General features: G+C 35.0%; 1 protein-coding gene across 2 annotated transcripts; it reads right to left on the reverse strand.

Annotated features, from left to right (window-relative positions):
* Positions 1 to 2,130: 2,130 nt before the first annotated feature.
* Positions 2,131 to 11,503, reverse strand: LOC126841927 (serine-rich adhesin for platelets). 2 transcript variants are annotated; one of them, XM_050578738.1, is made up of 10 exons: positions 11,284 to 11,503; positions 10,355 to 10,551; positions 9,229 to 9,332; positions 8,941 to 9,132; positions 8,725 to 8,867; positions 8,510 to 8,654; positions 7,029 to 8,391; positions 6,406 to 6,606; positions 5,970 to 6,342; positions 2,131 to 5,109 (listed from the first exon to the last, which is right to left on the reverse strand). In XM_050578738.1, the coding sequence occupies exons 2-10, from the start codon at positions 10,518 to 10,520 to the stop codon at positions 4,227 to 4,229; spliced, it is 3,570 nt and encodes a 1,189-aa protein (XP_050434695.1). In that variant the 5' UTR covers positions 10,521 to 10,551; positions 11,284 to 11,503; the 3' UTR covers positions 2,131 to 4,226. The 2 variants fall into 2 exon arrangements, with proteins under 2 accessions (XP_050434695.1, XP_050434694.1); XM_050578737.1 differs by having other exon boundaries at positions 5,970 to 6,345.
* Positions 11,504 to 21,958: the final 10,455 nt, after the last annotated feature.

Raw genomic sequence — 21,958 nt, forward strand, 5'->3', positions numbered from 1 at the left:
AAAAGAGAACAATATTCCAGGGGGCAAGACGGTGCGTTTTTTAAAAATAAATCATTTTTTGAAAATTTACAGTCATTTAAAAATGTTAAAATAGTCGTTATTTCTAAACTATGTATTGAGCGTTATACTTGGAATAATGAAAACCGTCTTGCCCTCCGGAATATTGTTTTCTTTTAATTTTACAATGGGTGCTTTTACACTAAAACAAAAATTAAGCGAGTTATTTTCAGTTTGCTTAAGCATGTAGAGCTGAAAAAACAATTTTAAATCGCTTTCAAGGATACTGTGATAGTCCAAAAAATAAATTAACTACCAAAATAGAGTCCTAGTTATTGAACTAATAATTACACACCACAGTTTAACCTTTAAATTAAGATTTTGTGAAAAATTGCCAATACTTTACTCCTTAAAAATGGGTGGATATTTATTTAAAATAAGGTATAATAACCTTGAAAATCATGTTTTTTCAGTTGCTTCACTTTTTAAGCGGGGGTGCGATATATATATATTATAAATTGAAATTATTATTATGATTATTATTAATTATTTTTAAATTACTATTACACCTATTGTAGTATTATGTACATTGTACACCTATTATTGTTTTGGCTATCAAAGTCATACATTTTATTCAGTAAAAAAAAAAATGAATTTTTATTATATTGTTAGGTATAAAATAAGGAAAACTGCAACCTATATATTTTAAATAATATATTTTTAAAAATATATTCGTTTTAGTTTATTACGTAAATACATTTTTTTCTATGTATATTTAACAAATAACATATTTGCTATAAAGTGTGTGTAATTGAAGTGAGACCCATTTATATGGAGGCCATAGGAATGTGCCTATTTTGCTTCATAGGAAATATGACCCTGTTTTTATCCCATAAAAAATGCAATACTTTGCAGTTTCTTCCATAGTACTATATTCACTTCACACCGACTGACTGACCTCTTAATATCTGAGCGCACGGCAGTGGGCCAGGCCAAGTTCTAGCAATGCCAGTGTATCTTTACACAAACCAATTCACCCAGTTTTTCTAACCCACATAGCTCGGTTTCCTTATAAGATAAGCTTTTGAAATTTGAAAAATAGATTAAGCTCAAGTAGCTTAATAGTAGAAGTAAAAAATTGAGCACTTAATAGTAAGCCTTTTTAAAAGGAAAGAATTTCAAAGTTATCATTTTTTTTTACTGACTGACTCACTCATCATCAAAATTATAAAACACTTCCCGTAAAATTTCACGTGAAATTCGACACAAAGGTAGGTCTTATAGTGTAACTAAAGGGAAAAATCTGAAAGTTGTAATTTTTTCAAAATTTATGCCGCCTTAGTGAGCCTAGTTCTAAATACATGATGTGACGCGCATGAATATTGCTATAATACATTTTAAATAAAATATTAGATGTCGCTATTTGTTTTTGTAAAAGTTTAATAAAAACTGTACGTACTATTTTAATATAACAAAAGATTTTAAGTAGGTAAACACAGTCCAAAGGTATAATTCGTTCACATACACATAATGATAATAATAAATAATAATAATAATAACAATGATAATAAAATATGAGTAATAATAAAAAGTATAATAATTTCTAATAACAATAGGGGGGTAATAGTAATTTTTTTTTTTTTTAAATACAAAGAAAACATTTTTAAAACGAATTAATAGATATTTTATAATATGTGTTTTACAGCAAATAAAACACTTTTTTAATGAAACAACTGAATTTAATTCAATACAAATTAAATTAAAATAATCAAATACATAAATTATTCCGTTATAGGTCTGAAAAAGTTCAAAATTATAAATATGAGTTCCAAAATACTTATTAAAGAATTTAATGAACGTTATGTAATTGTTTGTAAAGAAATTACTTACTCGCTACAATATGCAAATAATGCTTTTATTCTCATACAATTTTAATTACTTTGAATCGTAATCATTACTTATAAGTTATAAATATTCATTAGTGCTTAACACAATAGCATTCATAATAATATTATTCTATCATAAGTTTATAATATATTTACCTTAAAAACTATTTAATAGTTAAAAACAATTATATGTTAATGGCAGTATATTATATCTTGTTTAGAGAACTATTAGATTTAATTCCTAAAAAGTATTCATCAATAGTAGAGAACATTTAACATTAAGTTTAGGTTGTAAAACATTACAAAACATATTTTACGATAAAGAGTTAATTCACACATTGTTATGAGTTATGATGTATAAAACTGAAAAGAATACGGCTTTTAAACAATAAAAATTAATGAAAAAAATTCACCTATAACGTAATAAAATTGGAAGACAATTAAGGGCAAGTAAAAAATAGTGTAGAGCGTTTCCCTTTTTTTGTTGGCAATCGATATTCACATATCACTAGAATGTCCTATGTAAACTTATGTCGAGTATCCAAGATATAAACATATTAACTTATCAAAGTAGGTAGTTAATGATACTTGTACAATGTACATACTATTTATTAGGAAAATTGTATCGTAGATTTGATTTCATGATGAAAAATGACCATATAGTTAGTATTATGAGTTGTTGAAGTATTGTTGTATTATTATCTATGATTTCTTATAATTTATTAATTCCCCTAATTTCTTAAACTGTGTTTGTCTAAAATATTTCATTAACAATTTCCTAATAATATTGATTGAAGTGCAGTCATTGTTCAAGGGTTGGAATGACGCCTTAAATTTATAAAAAAAATAATATAAATTAACTTATAAAAAAGAATTTTAATAGATTCGTTTTAATGATAAGTAGAAATGTAAATCTAATGAAATTTTAAACTTCAAATATAAAACTAACCTACTAAATACTTTTCGCTTGACATTTAAAACATTTATATAATTATAGTATTCACCACAATGGTCATTGGTCTCACAGGGGAACCTGCTTCCGGTCAAATGTGCCATATGCGAAAAATAAAAAAAAAACGTTTGTCACATTAAAATATGTTTTTGATTACTGGAAGAAGTATGAATAGAGTACTGTTATGTTCTGCCACCAAAATGTATTATCTACTGCTGTCATCGAGTTACTTGTTGCATAATGCAACAGTTGTATTTTAGTTGTAAAAGTGCTATAAAGTTTGAAAATTGAGACATCAATTTGTTTCACTTACATAAACTGTAAGTAAAGATAGAACAACTTAAAGACAATAGTTGAGTAAAACACTGGACCGAATGTATTCAATGTTGTATCTTTAAAAAATTGATATGTATTAGTAAAAAATTACAGTTTTTTTTATTGTTAGAATAAGATTATTATCCTAGACCGAGATAGGACACTTATTTTTTGAGCGTATGGCTTATACGTCAAGAAAGACATAAAATGTTCAGTAAAGTTAACCACATAATGGATAATATATTCGTTAAGTATCAGTCTACATCCAATACACAGAGTAGAAGAGTTAGAAAAAAGAATAGGAAAGTAAGTAGATAGCACCCAGTTTTATGAACATAACATTATAAATAGTATATAGTTTCACAAATGAGAAAAGTCTTTCAGGCTATTCAGATCTAAACGATCAATACGAATACTTAATATTTCATTTTGTTTAAGATCAACAAATAACGTTATGAAGTTAATACTAATATTTTTCATAATATTTAATAATTACAAAATATTTAGATCACAAATCATATATTATTATAGTGGAAAATCACTCGGATGCGAGTAAGATGCATATTTAATATAATACGAGGAGCATAGTTCCAAAACAGTTTTAGCCACAAAAGTGTAATTATCGGAAATACACAATTAAGTTTTGACTGTTGTTCAACTTTTATTTTAGTTCATTCAACTTTTTTCAAAACAAGAAAGACACTTTCGTGAGTATACGTCCATGCGTTATAAGCTATTTATTAACCCACTACACTGGGTTAGTCTTTTTGACAGTAAAATGAATTATTAAAATGTTAATGCTAAAACAAAAAAACAACTGCCATCCATCAGAAAATGTTAGCTTGAGGAATAATCCTTATTAGTTTTAAAATATCATATCAATCTAAAACATTCTATTAAATCAAACAGAATTTTATTTCTTGTGGGTTAAGCTGTTTTGGCACTATGCGCATTATTTATTATAAACGTTAAATTCTTATGGTTTTGGAAAAAGTAGGCTGGTATCGACGGTCAGCGCACACTGTTCTCGGTTTTGTATCCGACTTACCCGAAAGCGTCACGCGTTCGGTAAGCTCTCAAATGGTCCACACTTGAACTTTTTCGGCTATCACGCACCAGTTGGACTGGTCGTAGTAGGACGATATGATGTGCAGGTTGTCCGCGTGTTTTTCGATCAGCTGGTCGAGTTCGCCTTCTCTGAAAACATGGTAGTACCTGTGGAACGTGATCGAACCGCCGTTGTTCTCAGACAGAGATTCCTGAGACGTGGACAGGCTGGTGTCGTCACTCTTGAGCATCTCTTGAGGCTCGACGGCCGCGTGCTGCCGAACCAACACGGCTGTGCGACGCGGGTCCGTGTCCTCGGACGACGATCGGCCGTCGCACCGCGCCTGCCGCCTGTCCGCGAACCTCGTGTCCTTGCTGCAATCGCTCCACGACGTCAGCGACGTCATGCTCTGCGTAGTTGTATGCGTGTCTGCCGTGTGAGTATCGGCTGTGTCGCTAGACTCTAGCGAGTTGCCCGGTCGCAACAGTGACGCCTGGCTACTGGACACCGTGTCGCGCCTTGAGTCGCATTCCAGTTCGAGAGACGCATGTCGGCCCTCCTCGACCGAGTCCACGGACATGCGGTAGTGCCGCGACCGAAAACCCTCTCGGCTCCTCAGCACCTTGTCCACCGAATCCTGTGTCTCGATCGATATGCTTGGCCGCCGGGGCACGTCCGACCCGGCCAGTATTTCGATGCGGTGGTAGTCGGTCGTGTCGTCTTCCGGTTGCCCTTCGGACGACGGTTCCGACAGCTGGTCTTCCGTTGGGTGTGAAGACAGCTGATCCGAGTCACAAGGTTCCGGGGTAGTCACGATTTCCGGTATGCACGGCATGTCGTCCTCTTGCAACAGTTTCTTGTCACTCAGTTTGGGCTCCACGTCGATTTCGGCACGCAATTTTTTGTTTAACCTAAAACCAACAAGAAAATCGTTTTGGGCTCCGATTTGTTTTTGGTATATTTTTATCGGCAAGTTGTTAAAGTGTAAAAATTATTTTTATTATAATGTGATAACAATTTGTTGGTTGGGAAAAATAACTTTTTTTTTTATTTAGTTTACATAAAATCCAAATAAGTTAATTTTAAAGTTACTTTAAAAAAATGATCAAATAAGTTATCTGGTTAAAAATAACGCAAATTAATTTTTCTGTTAAAAAGTCTTAATATAAAAATGATAACATTTTATCAAATGTTCAGCCAACGGTTGTGGAACTATCATAAATTGTGGATGATATTGTACTTTTCGTTATAAATAATTAGTCATAAGAACAAACATTAGCCATATTATAGGAGTCTTCTTAATTTGTTTCTTGATATTTTATTGTGGTGTTTTATTGAGTATATTATACTAAGGTATTACTACTATTAGTATTGTACTATTATACTAATAATAATATTATGCAAAAAGGACATTGGAATTTGCTTTTTTAATTTGGATGCAAAGCTGAGAAGGGTTTGATTTTACAGTGATGGGATATACTTTTCTTTTAATTCGGGCATAAAATAACGTTTCATTGCAACCGGTTCCGAGCGTTTTTGCCGTCAAAAAGAAGTCAACGGTTCTTTGGCATTAGTAATATTAGTGCCGAATGAACTAAAACTATATTGATAAAATCGGATTTACATGAAAAAATGAACATTTTTTTGATGAAGCATAATTATAAAAAAATAAATTAAATTCTAAACTTTAATTATATTTAACCATTTCCATAGGGAAACATTTTTTCTGGTAGAGAGGTAAAATAATTCAACAATTATACATTTATCTTACCTTTCGGCGAAATCGGCTAAATGCTTTTGACACTCTTCGTCCCACGTTTCCGGTAGATCCGACAATTCGTCCTTAGAGCTTTTACTGGTCCTCTTGGGTTTCGGAATAGAACCTAAGCTCTGACTGCTTCGAACAGGAGTGCTTTTGATCGGATTCTCTTGGAGACTCCATCTGTTCGTGCGATTAGGACGTTCTCCTTGGATGGCAGGCGTCTCCTGAGGAAGATTTTCATCCGAGTTGACGATGCATTTCAAAGGAAGTTTTTGTACCGTTTCCGCCGATTCCACCGCTGCAGTTTCCGGTTCAACAGATTCCTCACACGGCAGTGCCACGGTTATTTCAACAGCCACTTCAACTTGAGTACCTTGTTTGTCTGCTAAACAATGTTAAGTTTAAAAACGGGTTCAACACGCGTGCATACTACGAGTAAACTCACTTGTGGTAGTCGTGGTCTTAAGCTCTTCTTCGGTTACCACGCTAATAACGCTACTAGCAGAATCGGATGACGTTGACTCGGCGTCGCTGTCCATGTCGTCGATTTCCGGATGGAACGTTTCTTCTACGGCTTTTATAAAATGCCTTCCTCGCAATCCCGAAAATGTCCGATCAGCTTTGGGCAACCGATTTCGTCCGCTTACTAAAAACACACCAACAATGACAGATTATTAATAATTGTAAACGTTTTTATTATATTTTAAAAGAAAATAATTGAATTTGATGTACACATAAGGTATCTAATAATTAGTAAGGTACAAGCGGAGATAAAACTGGTCATGATGTACTTATGAGAATTAAAAGAAATACAGTTGAATACTTGAATGTAATACATTTAGCAGGGAACATAAAGCGCTGACTGCAATAATCGATTACGTCAAGAAAGCTTCTTTATGGAAGAGACGGTGATGACCTTAAATAGTCCGCTTCATAGGGTAGTCAGGGTAGTCAGTAGAGGACATAGATTTAACTAAATTGTCGGTACTCTCGCTAATGGGAAACTCTATACTTTATTATGTCTTTATTTTAATTTCTAACTATAATAAAACTTGAGTAATCACGTACTTGGTCTTTTGTTTAGCAGAAGGTCTTGGATTTGCTTTAACCTCTCAGCGCTGATTCTTTCTGTGGGCCGCGCGTCTCTGTCACCTCCCTCGCAAACGTGATCCCGGCGCTCAATTTCTTGTTCTTTTTCCTGTTCTCTTTTTAGTTTCATCTCGATGGCCGTCTTGACGGGAGACAGTTTTATAGGTTGCAGAACGTCTTCGGTGGTGGTGTCGGACGACAAGTTCAGATGGCACGGTTCGTTGCCGTTCTGGGAGTTAAACCGCGACGGCAGTCTGAAATGAGAAGGATGAACCAGAGCGGTTTTCGGCGTGTTCGGGTGTGACGATGACCTGTACTGGTTTTGCGACTTAGCCGTTGGGGTGCACGGAGCGGTTCGAGCTTGTTGGTCGACCAAAGGCGGCGAACACGTCTTGTCGGATCCTCCGGAAGCGTTTACAAAAATTACCGACGCCAAACTACTGAGACTGTCTTCTGAATCTACACTGGCGTCGCTCTGCAAACTGTCTTTGGACGAGTCTTCCGAGGAGCCGTCTTCGCGAGAACTCCTCCGTCCGTCACAACACGTGGTCGAAACCAAAGCGGGCACGGGTGGCACGATTTTCTTTTCTCCGCTAACCTTCTCGTCGCCACCCTCTTTATACCCCAATATTCTACTGATTCCGCTTTTGATGTTGCCGGATACCTGGCTAGACGGATTCTTGAACGTCTTCGTGAATCCCGTTTTGAGCAATTGTAACGTGTCCTTGATTGATTCCAACGTGCTAGTCTTGTACATGAGCTCTTCGTTCAACGAAGCCTGCCTCTGGATATTTTTCTGCACGATTTCCTTTTCCTTGAGTCTCTCCACGGACATCAGTTCTTCGTTCATCGACCGCTGTTTGATCTCGTTACTCTTATACCTATACCTTTTCGAGCCACTCCCTACGTCGAATTGTGGTAATTTTTTCACCAAGTCTTTCATGTCAGTCGCTTTGTCCCTGTCTTCTTCGGCGTCCTCGTCGCACAACGACTGTTTTTGTTTCACAAGTTTGGGTTTGCACAGGGTGGACGGAACCGATGTCTCCAGTTCCGGTATGCTCGATTTCGACCGGACCATACGGCTTCCTGTAATGTTTGCGATATCGTCCAAACTCTTGGACTTTTGAGCGGGTGACCTTTTATACAGCGCGATCGGGTCCGGCGATTCTTCCATACGCCTAAGCTCGATAGGAACGTGCTGTACGTCTTCGCTGCACGTCTCACACCCTTCCGGATCCGAGCGGAAAACCGGCAGCGATTCATTTCCGTAAATCGACGACCAGGAATTCATGAACCACGGTTTCGATGTAACTTTGCCCCTCTTGCTGGAACCGGCAAGCTTCTGTAACAAAACGAGACGACGATAAATGGTGCAATCTTCGCACCGAACATTGTTTGATAATAGCAATTAAAACATAATTTATACTACAACAATTATTATTTATTCGTATTGAAAAAACCTGTATTGCTTTCCGGACGAAGCTGTAGCAAGTCTCGTTAGCCGGGCTCGATAAACTAGAACTACTCGGTGAGCTTGCGATTCCTCTTTTGTAATCCGATTGTTCTCTACGTCTGCTTTTCCCTTCGCAACACAGCTTTGAACTTCTGTGAATAGCCATAACATTCGTTATTAAAAAGCGATTCAATGGTTTAAACAAAAATCCCCTGCGCTTACGCCATTGATTCTGAATTAGATTTCTTCCTAACGCTCGTATACTCGTCGTCCGAAGTAGTGGCAGTAGTGGAAAATTCCGTCGACTCGCTGTCAATATTTCTACAGGGCTTGTGCCATGGCATGAGTACGTCTTGGGATTGAAACTGTAAATGTGAACAGTTTTACAATTGGTTATTTAAAAAAATGTTTTTTCGCGGTCAAGAAGAATGAAATTACTTTTCGATGACGGCGTTCCATGGCCCAGACGGTGATTATAATTCGACCACCGATCCTCAATACCCTGGCTAGTTCCCGAATAGCACACACTCTTCTCTCGGCCGTAGAAAAATGATGGATTACGGCAATAGACAAAACGGCATCCAAACTACAATCTTTGAAGGGTAATGTCAGGTTGTCACATACCAACACCTGAATTATTAACGATAATACATATTATTGTAATTGTGTTATTCAGCATTTGATTGTGTCCGATTCTTTAAATCTTGACAATTCGACAAAACTTACCTCGCTGTCTTGGCTTCTTGCTATTTCAGTAAGCCTCGTACACCGATCGACCCCCACTTTGAACACGTGCGGGTTAGTGGACAAGTATTTGCCAGTACCACAACCTAAATATTATTTAAATATAATATTGTTAGTTTTTTTAGTGGTTATCGAAATCTTAACCAGTATTATATGTACATTTTTAGAACGTGTAGTTTTTTTAACCGCGGAGTCAAAGTTCCGAGGTCCTGACGAAATACTGTCAATAAGTTTTTTGTTTTCATGTAAATGTAATCCATATCAAGACAAAATTGTTTTGTCTATAGCATTATATTATAATATGTTTAATGTTTATCAAATATCTAATATTATGACGCAAAACGTTATTTAAATATGTTATAATATTTCGGTATGATTAATAAATCCGATTGAGTTCAAAATTGTTTCGGTTAGTCCACGTGCATATGTTACATTAAATACATAGAACCAAAACTTCTAGGGGAGTAAACTAAATTCAACTAAGAGATAAATGAATCGTTGAAGCAATCGTTTGTACGTACCTACAACTTAACGAACGGTGAATTGATTTTTTTAATGACAGTTTGTTAGTACAAATTAATAATTTTGTAAAAAAAAATATTATTTTATTAGAAATAGAATTTTGTGTTTTTTATCAAGTTAACGTAAATAACCTAGTGTACAGATGTGATAAGTGTATTTTTTTTAAGAATTGAAGTTTTATCTAATAGACAGTATAGGTATCCTTAACAGCCTCTTCACATTGTGCACACAAAACACATATTAGAAGTCAGATATTTAAATTTGGATCTATAAATAACATAAAGAGTTTAATAAATTCCATCCATTATACATTTCTAAACGTTTATCTCGTGCAATTAAAAAATAAAAATGATGCCTGTGCACTATGCCATCGATGTACCGTAATTTGTCGATACTTATTTTTATGAAAAAACAGTGGTTTAATTGTTTTCAAACCATCTTTGATAACCTTATGGATACAAATGCGACTGGTCGTTGCACGGGTATAAAAACCGTTTTGGCTTTAACCGCACTTAGATTCGTTTTTTTTTTTTTTGGTTTTGCATTTATTAGCGTATGATAAAATCTAATAACAACAACTACTCACCGATATCGCATACGAGCGAGCCGGGCTCCAGGTCGTGTAGGAACTGCGTGACTTTCGGCCACGGTTTTGTCTTGTGCGCCATCGGCTGGTACATCTCCTGGTACGCGTCGTGAACGTACACCTTCTCCAACTCCAGGCTCCGGGCTAAGCGATCGGCTCTATCCATGGCCCCGGACCGGCACGCCACCGGGTCTCGTCTGCAACACGGGCGGCATGTCAAACGTTAACACCTAACCGGCGGTAGAGTCACGGCCAGATGACATACACGGTCAGGGCGGAACATTTGTTTGGGTGTTTTTTTTTTTTAACTATCCAAGATCGAAAATTACCACCGTGTTTATCGAATTATTATATATCTATTTGTTCAAAAGATCCGCGCTGGGCCTTCGCGTGCCACCCGGCGTGCTGCGGTACGTGACGACGACGGGCACACGGTGCGGTTCAGACTAAACTGTGGAGTTTTGCGTCAATCATTATTCACTGGCGGGTGACCCGGTCACGACCGGGAGACGCGTGACGTCACGGGACGCGCGCCCTACGTCATTTTACGGTCTATCCCGCAGCCGCGTATTGATCCCCCGACGCGACGTCCTACTCGCTTATACACACCTACACGAGGGCCAGAGCATTCCTACGCTTCTCGCCGTCGCCGCCAATTTAACATGTACCTACGCCCCACGCGGACTAACGTGATGGACTTGTTACACGCTGTCGCATGATATCGATTTGTGAAAAATTGAAAATAAATTATTTTGCCGCGGTTGTGATTGTGAACATTTTTTTTTTTTTTTTTTTTTTAGGGAATTGGCCGGGAATTCCTAGTAGCTCGCGCGTCCAGTTCGCAGCGGCACGGGGGCATACAGGCAAAACGAGTACGACGGCGATCGTGAACGATTACCACGACTTAACCGCGCGCGTACGGTACTCACTTGACGTTATAATGGCGTTTTCAGTTTCACCGCAGTCATAGCCGACGACAAGGGTAGGACGCCTTCGAGGTAGACGGTGAGTTTAGTCGCGCAGTGCACAAGAACGACGCGCGACCGGTCGGGTACTTTTCACGTCATATTATTTGCGAATGACCGTTTTGACCGAACGGTAAAAATAATACAAAAAACGGCCCGCTCGATTATAAGCAAAAAAAAAAAAATACGGCTAAAAAACACTGAGTTAAAAAATAAAAAAAAAAACAAAACGCAAATAAAAGCGCCGAGGCGAATGTCGCGACGCCTCGTTTCGGTCCGATTATGACAACAAACGAGCACTGCGGCGTTGACGGGCAAAGAGCATGCGCCGTCCAAGCGAGTCAGGCGCAACCACGTCGTGGAATTTGACGTGTGCGTGTGTGGGGGTTGTCGACCCTCGCAGTTTTAATACGCATTAAACGAGGAGATTATTGGAAAAACAATATATATATATATAAATAATTGTAACTGCAATGGCAATACGTTGGTTTTTGCGGTAACAGCAGTGCCGTTGTCGTACAAGAGAGAGAGTGACACGGTAATATACAGTAATAACATAATATTCTGTTGCCGGAATCGATTTTGTTCCCAAAAACAAACTTAATACTGTCCTACATTGTTCCCAACGTTAGAGCTCATATAGGATCTCTATACGGGCTACAGTACAACAACGACTCGTGCCTATGACACGAGCCGTTGTTCGTGTAAGCACCGAAAGCGTGCAATTTTACTAGGGTCCGACCGTTTTAAGTAGGTCAGTTCTATGCAACGGTTTAACGTGGCTTGAGTTTTCATCACATCCATTACGCTTATGACGACTTTAGGGAAAATTGGTACCAGAAATTTTTTACCCCTACTGATCCCACTTAATCGCACGCCTATTGGCTTCAGTCGTATACCTATGAGTTAGCAAGTAATATATTATGTTACATAAATTACTTTTACTTGCGCTAAAAAATTAATAATAAAAAAAATTAACTAGTTTTGTACGAATTATTAATATATTAATTACTCAGGCGGAAAACTAACTAGTCAATGACCGATAATTATGCACTTGTTTCACGACTTCCTCATTATTTCCTATTAATAAACATAGACTTTTTTGCGTATGTGTTTGTAATGTAACACAAGTAAAAAAATATCTGTTTTTAGCTATCACGACGGTGAGAATCGGGTAAACAATTCTCTAATATAACTATTTTTCAAATAGTTTGTTTAGTTCTTGACTTGTATGCAGTGGCGTATATAGGATATAATTTTTTTGGGGGGTGGTTATAAAATAAGAATAGATTTAATTAATATTATAAATTAACTTTGATTAAACGAAGTCGCACATATGCCGTACCAACCACAAATTTCGGGGGGGGGGGGGTTGAACCCAAAAAACCCTCCCCTATGTACGCCACTGCTTGTATATCTTATGAAATACATGGGCGATATATAAACTTATATTCGTTGTTATCTTATTTTGAGAACTGTGCTTACAGCTTAAATGTATATATATATTACATATAAAATATTTAAACAAATTATAATATAAATTTCCTGTTATTAATAATAACTATTCATATACACGGTCATTGTGGGGATAGCTAATATTATCCCTTATAACAAACTTTATAGACCAAATTTAACTATTGTAGCTTCCAATAGAGAAGCTAAACACATTACAAACAATAAACGAATAGTTTTATATGATTTTTGTAATTTATATAACTTTATTATATTTACAAATATTGTTAAGGAGATTAAAATCTGGTTTTAAGGGGTTTTATATAGGCAATATTTAAGAAAAAAGGGGTTTTAATAAATTTCGACCACGCCAATATATTTTTAGGATAATTTGTATAAGCTTCAGGGTATAATTTTTTAACATATACAATATTTTCTACGAGTAAAAGCCATTTTGTTCTCACAAAAAATCAATTTAGACCTAAAAGCTTAAAATTATGCCTACTTAGAATGATAGGATTTTAGTTCTGTAAAAATATTTAACCTCATCGACCTTTTTCTCAGGTTATTGTGGAAGTAAATATTAATAAACATAAACAGAGTTTTAGTTGAAGTATCAAAAAGCAATTCCCACAATAACCTAGAAAAGAGGCCGATAAACTCAAATATTTGTACAGAATGGAAATCGGACCATTCCGAGTAGCCATTAAGCGTAATTTGTCGGACATTTTAGGTATAAAACGTCCAAATAACCGACCGCTTTCAATCCCTTTAAAAATTGTAATAATAACTGAACGATACAAACTATTCTATTATCCAACAAGGTATATATGTGTATATTCTTTGTTTTTAGATTAATTGAAAAGTGAAAATTGAATCAAAGTGATCGTATTATAAATGATTATATTTTAGAGGAAAACAGTTTTAACATGGCATATTGTATTATTCATTGTTATTTACCGAGCGACGTGTCAAAAATAATTAATTTTGAATTTACGGTTATAATTTGTATTGTATGGCATCATGTGTTCCGTGTGGCATATAATACATTTTCGTTTAAACAAATCTAAAATTATTTTGCTTGTAAGCTGTAACTGCTTACGTTCAAATTATTTATCAGTCCCCTCTTTTATTTTTTTAACTGACGTTTAATTCACCAATTTAAACTGCTGGAACGCCGAGAACAGGAAATTTCAATTAGAGTCCCAGTATTACTAAAACGGATTTGATAAGATAGGAGTACCAATTTATCGAGTGAGCGCTTTGAAAAAAAATGCTTACGGATAATATGACAATAAATTATGATCTACCATTTTATAATATATACAACTACACTATTCTGTAATACTCGGATGTCTTGTGCACATTTGTGAGACTTGGTTAAGGAATTGGAAAATAAAAATAAATGAAAATAAATCCAGTCACGTTACCTTTGTAGTTATTGCTGGAAAAGATGTTGCGACCGGTTAAAGGCGATAGTGACCATTACGCGGTAGTTTGGGTGTGGACCCGCGTGTTATATACTACGTTTTTTGCATTTAAAAACTACACACGTTCATGCCGAATTCGTTCGTAGAAAATCCAGTAAAAAAAAACAAGGAGAACAATAGAAGAGGCGCTGGCAGATTTTGCTCGTTGTCAGCCGTTAAGACGTATTACTGTAGTAATGGTCTAAGTCGAATGGTGTCTTTCTGTTGGTAATTATTATAGTTTTTCCATACTCGTTACGCTTATTGAATTAGTGAAGTCGCAGTTGGTCGATCGGTCAGAAACATAATGTGTTTTGGCGCACGAGGTGGTCACGTTTCGACTCCGACCATAATTACTGAAATTGTTAACCAAGAACCACACTCAAACCCCTGACATGTAAGGCCCAGCCAGGTAGCATGTTAGTTTAGGACAAAAATGATGCACAACCGATGGTTTGAATTACTTTAATTAAAATTAATTTATCTTGAGCAATAATCTGCTGCTGATTGTCGAAGGCATCACAGGATTTCAATTGGCAAAAATCGCAGCTTATTGAAGATGAAAATAGGAATTTTTTCTTACCGTACAAAATCTCTATCTATAAAACTTACGCTATTATCACATCCATTATAATATACAGAATGATGAATGATTGTTTTAAGTATGCAAACTGGTACATAGCAATTCTATTAAAGTTATAACGTTGTTTTCAACTAATTTACACGATTTTTGTTTGTTACAAAACCGTCCTACATTTCTGGCATTCATAAAAATTAAATTTCTTAGCCACTCGTTCGTTATTTATTTTGGTTTGTAGGCCTCTTTTTGTTTTTCAGTCCATACAATTTTAGAACATTCTACTACAATCTACACGCCTTCCTCCGTCCGTAAAGAATACAATTATACGACCACGCTCACGATAATTATGCACTACATTTGTACAGCAAAAATCCTACGTATTAAAATATTGTGTAAACTATAGCATTATAAATATGTTATTATCACCGATCAGCATCAGTTCAATAACCGCGTCAGTAGGTGTTAATTAGTACCTACTATCCTAAGGTAATCTCAAACCGTCAAATATAAGCTACAAAGGGATACGATTATGCAAAGGAGGTAAAACAGTGGTTTTTAGCATCTCTATGGGTGTAAGTGATAAATCACCGAATCAGTAGAAAATAATTAGTACCGTTTATTTAGATTTTTCGGTTGATTTTGTTGATAAATAATTTTTAACTAAGGTCCAATGATAGAGGATACCCAATAAAATTGGTTTTAAATTATCTATAGAACAATATTTCTATCATCGATATGCAGAGGTCCAATACTAATGCGATTCACACTAACGGTATGTAAAAATGTCGAGTCTTGCATTTTTTGATAGGTCATCAAATAACGTTATTCGTTAAAAACTTATAAACATATATCGATGGTGACACGGCAAAAGGGTCTAAGCGACACCGCTTATACTATTGGTTAGAAAAATATATTATAATTCATATATATATATTATAATATAATATATATATGAATAATATATAATACATAATATATATATAATATATAATTATATGATTGAAAAATTCCCAATTCTTACAAAAAAAGTTATAGGGAACTTAAAAAAAAAAATAGTAAAATCACAAAAAGAACGTTTAGTGGCCATCCTGAAAACTATAAAATATGTCGCTTAGACCCTTTTGCCATGTCACCATCGATATATTAGCCAATGCTAAAACCACAGATTAAAAAATACTATTAATTAAATTGTATTTTATCTGTGCTAAAACGTTTTAATATTTCGTCTAACCACAAGTGTCTTTACCGAGAACTATTTATGTATCTCGACCTTGTATCGAGTTTTCTTTCTAAAATACCTACCATAGTATAGTATTAATAATATTAATATTAATACATCAAAAGATAGGCTACACCTAGGTAGTTTTTTATAAACACATTAATCGTATTTTTTTTACACAGTCAATACAAAAGTGAAAAGTTTAATAAAATAAGAAGTAATACACAAAGCCTAAATACTATTTAAAAACGAAAATGTATGTAAACTTCTAGATAATCATACGGTTTATTGTCGAAGCGTATGCTTTTAGTGTTAACATTAGACTTCAATAGTGATCATTCCGCAGTAATGAAACTGGTGTAGTAAGTAGTTATTACTGTCTGTTCTATGTATAGTGTATTGAGTAGTGGGTACATATTCGGCACTACCAGTACCTACCGTACATAAAACTTAAATTTGTAATTATAATAGTTATTATTTCACTGAAATCAGCGTTTTGACATCGACGGTTGGAGTCTGAATGATGCCAAATAATACTGTGTGATTAGTGGTTACTATTGTTTCAGAACTATATCAGATCAGTTGCTAAACCTATTTGTTGATTTTGCTTAGATGCGTTTGTTAACGGAAAAAAAGAACAATGCTTTTATGGTTTAGCGTTAATGTTATTACACGATAAGGATCTACGAAATATTGCCCAATATTATTTACATTGAATGTATACTATAATAAAGCAATATTTACCAATAAAAAAGTTAATGGATGGGGGATTTCATTATATATAAATATAACATTTTAATTTACATTATTCTTTACCGTTTTTTTAAAAATGCAATCAATGCATAATGGTTTTGATCGTTAAATGGGAACTTACTGAATTCTCACGGTTTAGTTGTTTGGCAATTATTCAAGTACAGGGTGATTAAGTCGAAGGTACAGTTTTTATATTTCTGTGCCTTTTATACTCTGTGATATTTAAAATAATTGACTTAAAATATTGTAATATAGAATATTAAATTAGCCGATTTAATCTATACTCAATACTACAACGTTTTAATCAGGCGACAATAAGTTTCTAGTGGCACAACGTTGGCGTTTAAGTACACAATTATTATATAAAACGCTGATTTTTGTAATTTATTCGATTACAGTGTTGTGTTATGGTCGAGTGTGATAACCCGGCCGGTCCCCTTAATGCAATTGAAGATTGTACCATTGAACATTGCAGATAGTGTACGGTACACCGAACAATCTATACTTAAAACGATTTACCAAGGGGGAAAATATTATTTTGAATGAGTACAGCAAGTCCTAATCGCAATGACCTTATAAGGTCTGCATTCGGTTGTTAGGTTATAGGTTTCGCAACGCTGTATAACCAATAACGAGATTTGACAACGCCCGGGTTTTTGTCAGAATTCTAAAATGTTTTCTGAGTAACGAATCTTTATTTTCGAAGTTCAACAATGGAGGACTTACCTATGTTGTAGATCTGGCGACCAGATACTGCAGATACTCCGTGTCCTCGAATGTCTAGCACACGAATGAAATAAGAAAAATAATAAATCGATTAATCACTGTATATCACTGTATCTATTGTCCTGTGTAGTTACAGAAGAGCTATCAAATCAAAACGTTCAAATATTACACAAGACGCGATAAATGTATTAAATGGAAACAACAATTTTTCTACAGAGCCAGGAATTACAAGGAAGAGTACAGGAATTTTTCTTTTGGGCTAGGTTAGGTTATGTCTGTATATTTGGGTTTTTAAGCGGTTGTCAGTGTTGCTGAACTAGTATAGCAAGCTGAGTAAATTACCCAGACTTTTATGGACAGGTGAGTGATTGATAGAATAGGTATTACTCAAAATTGAGTCATTTATTAAAAAATAATAAGATAATTATTGATTGTTTTTGTGATGGTTGGGTGTAAAATATATGTTTTTCTCAAAGTTTGCGTGGAGTTCGGCGCCCCTGGTGGTACAAACTAAAATTAATATAAAATTCAAAGGGAATGATAAGTCATTGTACAAATATTGTTCAAATAATATCTATGCATCTTATTACAGCTAAATATATGTGCATTGTGATTCAAGCAGCAATGTAGGGATCACCGGTAAGTGATTTAATAATCGTGAGAATAGCAGGGACAGTCCAGGTAGGCGTATACGATTTTTTTAAACACTATTGAGTATAGATGTGTTATAGGTGCTAAAAGCTTTAGATTATACTTCATTGCAATCATCTGAAAATTGCAATCCACGTACACTACGTACGTATGTATATATGTTACAATTATGTACGAAGGCTCTCAATTAGAATGGATAGCATAATTGTAATAATCATGTTGTGGATTAAACAAATTAAATTTCTTATTATCTAATTTGGTAGCAAGGTAAAATTTGAAAGGACTTTGTAAATTCTGTAATACCTAGTGTATACTTTGATGATAATTGATAAGTCAAAGACCATTCACGAAGGACGAAGGAGAAGACTTCTAATTTCATACATAGTAGAAACATGGAGCTGAATATTGCTTGATCATGAATCATGCAATAGAAGTATACAATGATACGAATTTACTTAGTAGTTAGTATTCGCGTACCAAACCATTTACCACTAATATAGCAAATACTATGCGGTCCATGACTAAGTTTGTTGGAAAACTAATTAAGTATATTTAACAGTTAAATAATGACACACGGATCATCAAAAAGTAATGGTTGTGCACTTGATATGTAAAACGTATTACGTTATGTGATGTGTTCAATAAGTTTTGATATGTTCAATATTTTTTAAACTTATCTTGCACATCATAGTAACAATACTAAGTGTAAAATATGTAAACAATATATTGATATTATAATATACGTTATTATGTATGTTGTATACACCGTAGAATTTTATATGGTCGATACGGTTAGCGATTCCGAGCACGATTTAATTGTCTATAATAATATTATGATCATCGCATTATGATTAAGTGCACCACCGAGACCGGAGGGGGGGACTTTGTCGAAAAACGAAAACGGTCAGCGTTTTACTTTCACTCGTAATAATGTAGATTAAAGTAGAAATAATTTATTCTAATCGATACATCTGAACGGCCGGCCGGTAAACGGGTATCTAATTAATAAGGAAAGCAGCTGCGACGACGACGACAAACAATAGCCGGTCGTCCGCTGCATTGCACAAGCTTAATATAAGTATTGCTAGTGTGTGCACGTACCTGCATTAAAATACATATTTATAATCCGAGTGGCACTTATACGACATAAACGTAGCAACATAAAGTGACCGGGATGTAAACAGTCTGTAAGACAATCGCGATTAAAGCGAGACCCAAATTCGGTTTAGGAAGGTGCACATCCGGATAAAACAACATTAGGCAGGTGTGTCAATTTTCTCCTTTGCAAAAGATTATCCAGAGCAGCACGCCGTGTTGGTGCGGTTTGTTGCTCGAGGTGACAAAAACCCGACAGTATCCGATTGAGCACGGTCCTTATGTGCTGATTTTTTTCACAACCCGATTGACTCTGAAAAACATTTTCCAATTGTGTGCAGCGTTGCTAATGTCTCCCCGTCTGTGGGTAAACTTATTTACGTCAAGGCCTCGAAAAGGAAGCCTCTACATACGTATTTAGGTAAACGAGGGCTTCATTTAAACTTTTGCTATGCATACCGATTACCGGTGAACCGTGTATAATTATTTGTTAACTGCACATTGATTGTATTTATGTGGTTCAAGTAGGTATGTATGACGACGTACGCTGACTACTTACTTCCTTGACCTTCTTACCGAAATTGGGGTTTTTTAATTTTAACCTAAGTTCTGAGTTAACTGAATTTGCACTATTTACCAGTCGTGATACCGCGCATTTGTCGCGTTTGTGTGTATTTTCGATGGAAAATAATGAAATTAAAATGAATTTATCGGAAAGAGGGAAGGTATTGGCAAATGTTGGAAATTTCAATAACAGCTTTATTGGGCTTAGAAAAAAAGGCTAGCTTTTACGGTTACTGATTGCACAGCTCTGGTTTATGTGTGCCAAATTTTGATTTCTCAAAAATATTTGAATTCTTATTTTGTATTTAGTAGAACACTGATTATCATATTTGACTTTAAGCATATTAGGATTAATGTAAATGTATGATATGGCAACGCTGTACAGTATTTTGTGCTCAATCGTGTTGTTTTTTGACACTTTTTAGGTTTCTTTTGTAGTGTGCTACAATTACACATATTTACGTGAGTACTTCTTGCTGTCCTCTCTCGAGGAATTATCTTTAAATTGAATTGGATTTTAATGTAGATTTACCTTCAAATTGAATAATAGCTGTAATTTTGTTTTTATTATTAAATTATCTTTTATTATAAGCAAATAATATCCACTAAAAAAAGCTAATTTTGTTTTATATATTTCTAAATTGTATTATTTATATGAATCCACCCCATATTTTGATCAAAGATTTTCCCAGCTTATGAATGTTATCTTGTATATTTCATACTATTTACATACTATTCTAAACGTTTATTCGTTTGGTAAAGTTCGTGCTAACAATAAGACTTGATTTGTAAAATTATTCCTAAAAATAATATACATTTATCAAGAAATAAAAAAAAATAAAGTTAATTTTCGATAAAATAAAAACTATAGTTTTTACTAGACGAGTATGGCACCGCCGATTACCATATTATCATAAGATGTCAAAGAAAACATCATAGCTGTAAAATTAATATTTGTTTTTTACTCTTACAACGAAGTTTTGTACAAAAAAAGTCACGGGATATTGCACGTTTCATTTTAACTTTTGTACTTTTAAAAGTATTCCTTTCGAGACGTGTTGTGGAAAAAAACAAAAGAGTGGAGTTGCTCCTTCTTATATGGTTAGTTACGATCTCATAGAATTAATTTATCCAATTTATATTTGCGGAAAACTGACGCCCTGAGTTCGAATTAACGTTAAATTATAAACGGTTTTGCGTTCCGATATGCATTCGATTTACCTAGTAGTTCCGACCTCGATACCAGCGACGGGTGTCTAATGCATATACTAGACTAGGCACCACTATTATATTAATATTATTATTTTGGTAGATATTTTTATGGTCACCTCGCCGGCAAGCAGCCACTAGGACTTTTGAACAATCGTTTTAAATCGGTGCTCACTTGGAGGGATCCGACTATACGGCCTATACCCATGTACTATTATTATATTATACATCATAATAAACTGAATATACCACCACACAGAAGCACACTGGACTACTGGACTACTCGTATATTACCTATCATTAGAGTATACACGTTACCATGTACAGTGCATACACAAGGGTCAACCGCACAACGGTTGGCCGACCGAGCTCTTGTATAGATATTTATGTACATTTCATTTCACGGGTTCATTAATAGAGGTGTATCGAAAGACCAATACGCGCACATCAAATTATAAACAATACATAATAATATTTTTATAATAATTGTCTCTGCGGTCGTTCGTAGCTAATTCGGAAACAATACGAAACCGCATTAAAAAAAATTTTCTCCGTTTATGTCATGTCCGCCGGTGCTAAATAAACGTGAAATCGCGTTTTTAATCGTAACCGTCAAAATGCGGTATTTTTTATCACACCTCCTATGCACATGTGTACTTTATGCCTGTATGTGTACCTGTTTCATATGTGTATAGAACATGCAAACGGGCTAGAACCGTGAAATTCGGTCAAGGACATCGTTTTATTTTATTATTGTTGTCATTATCGTTATTATTATTATTATTTATATTATTTCATTTCTACTATTGCCGCAGTAGACGATTGTAGGTTAGGTTACCACAGCAGCTGCGGCGCCAAAGGACCGCACGCGTTTCCTCTTGCGGACGGCTTGTCGCCGTAATCCGCACGATCCGAGTGATG

Source organism: Adelges cooleyi, unplaced genomic scaffold (genome assembly GCF_023614345.1).
Source record: "Adelges cooleyi isolate 19-005CV unplaced genomic scaffold, UGA_ACOO_1.1 ACOO_flye_CR_arks_rails_tigmint_CR_PRNA_41, whole genome shotgun sequence".
Taxonomy (NCBI): domain Eukaryota; kingdom Metazoa; phylum Arthropoda; class Insecta; order Hemiptera; family Adelgidae; genus Adelges; species Adelges cooleyi.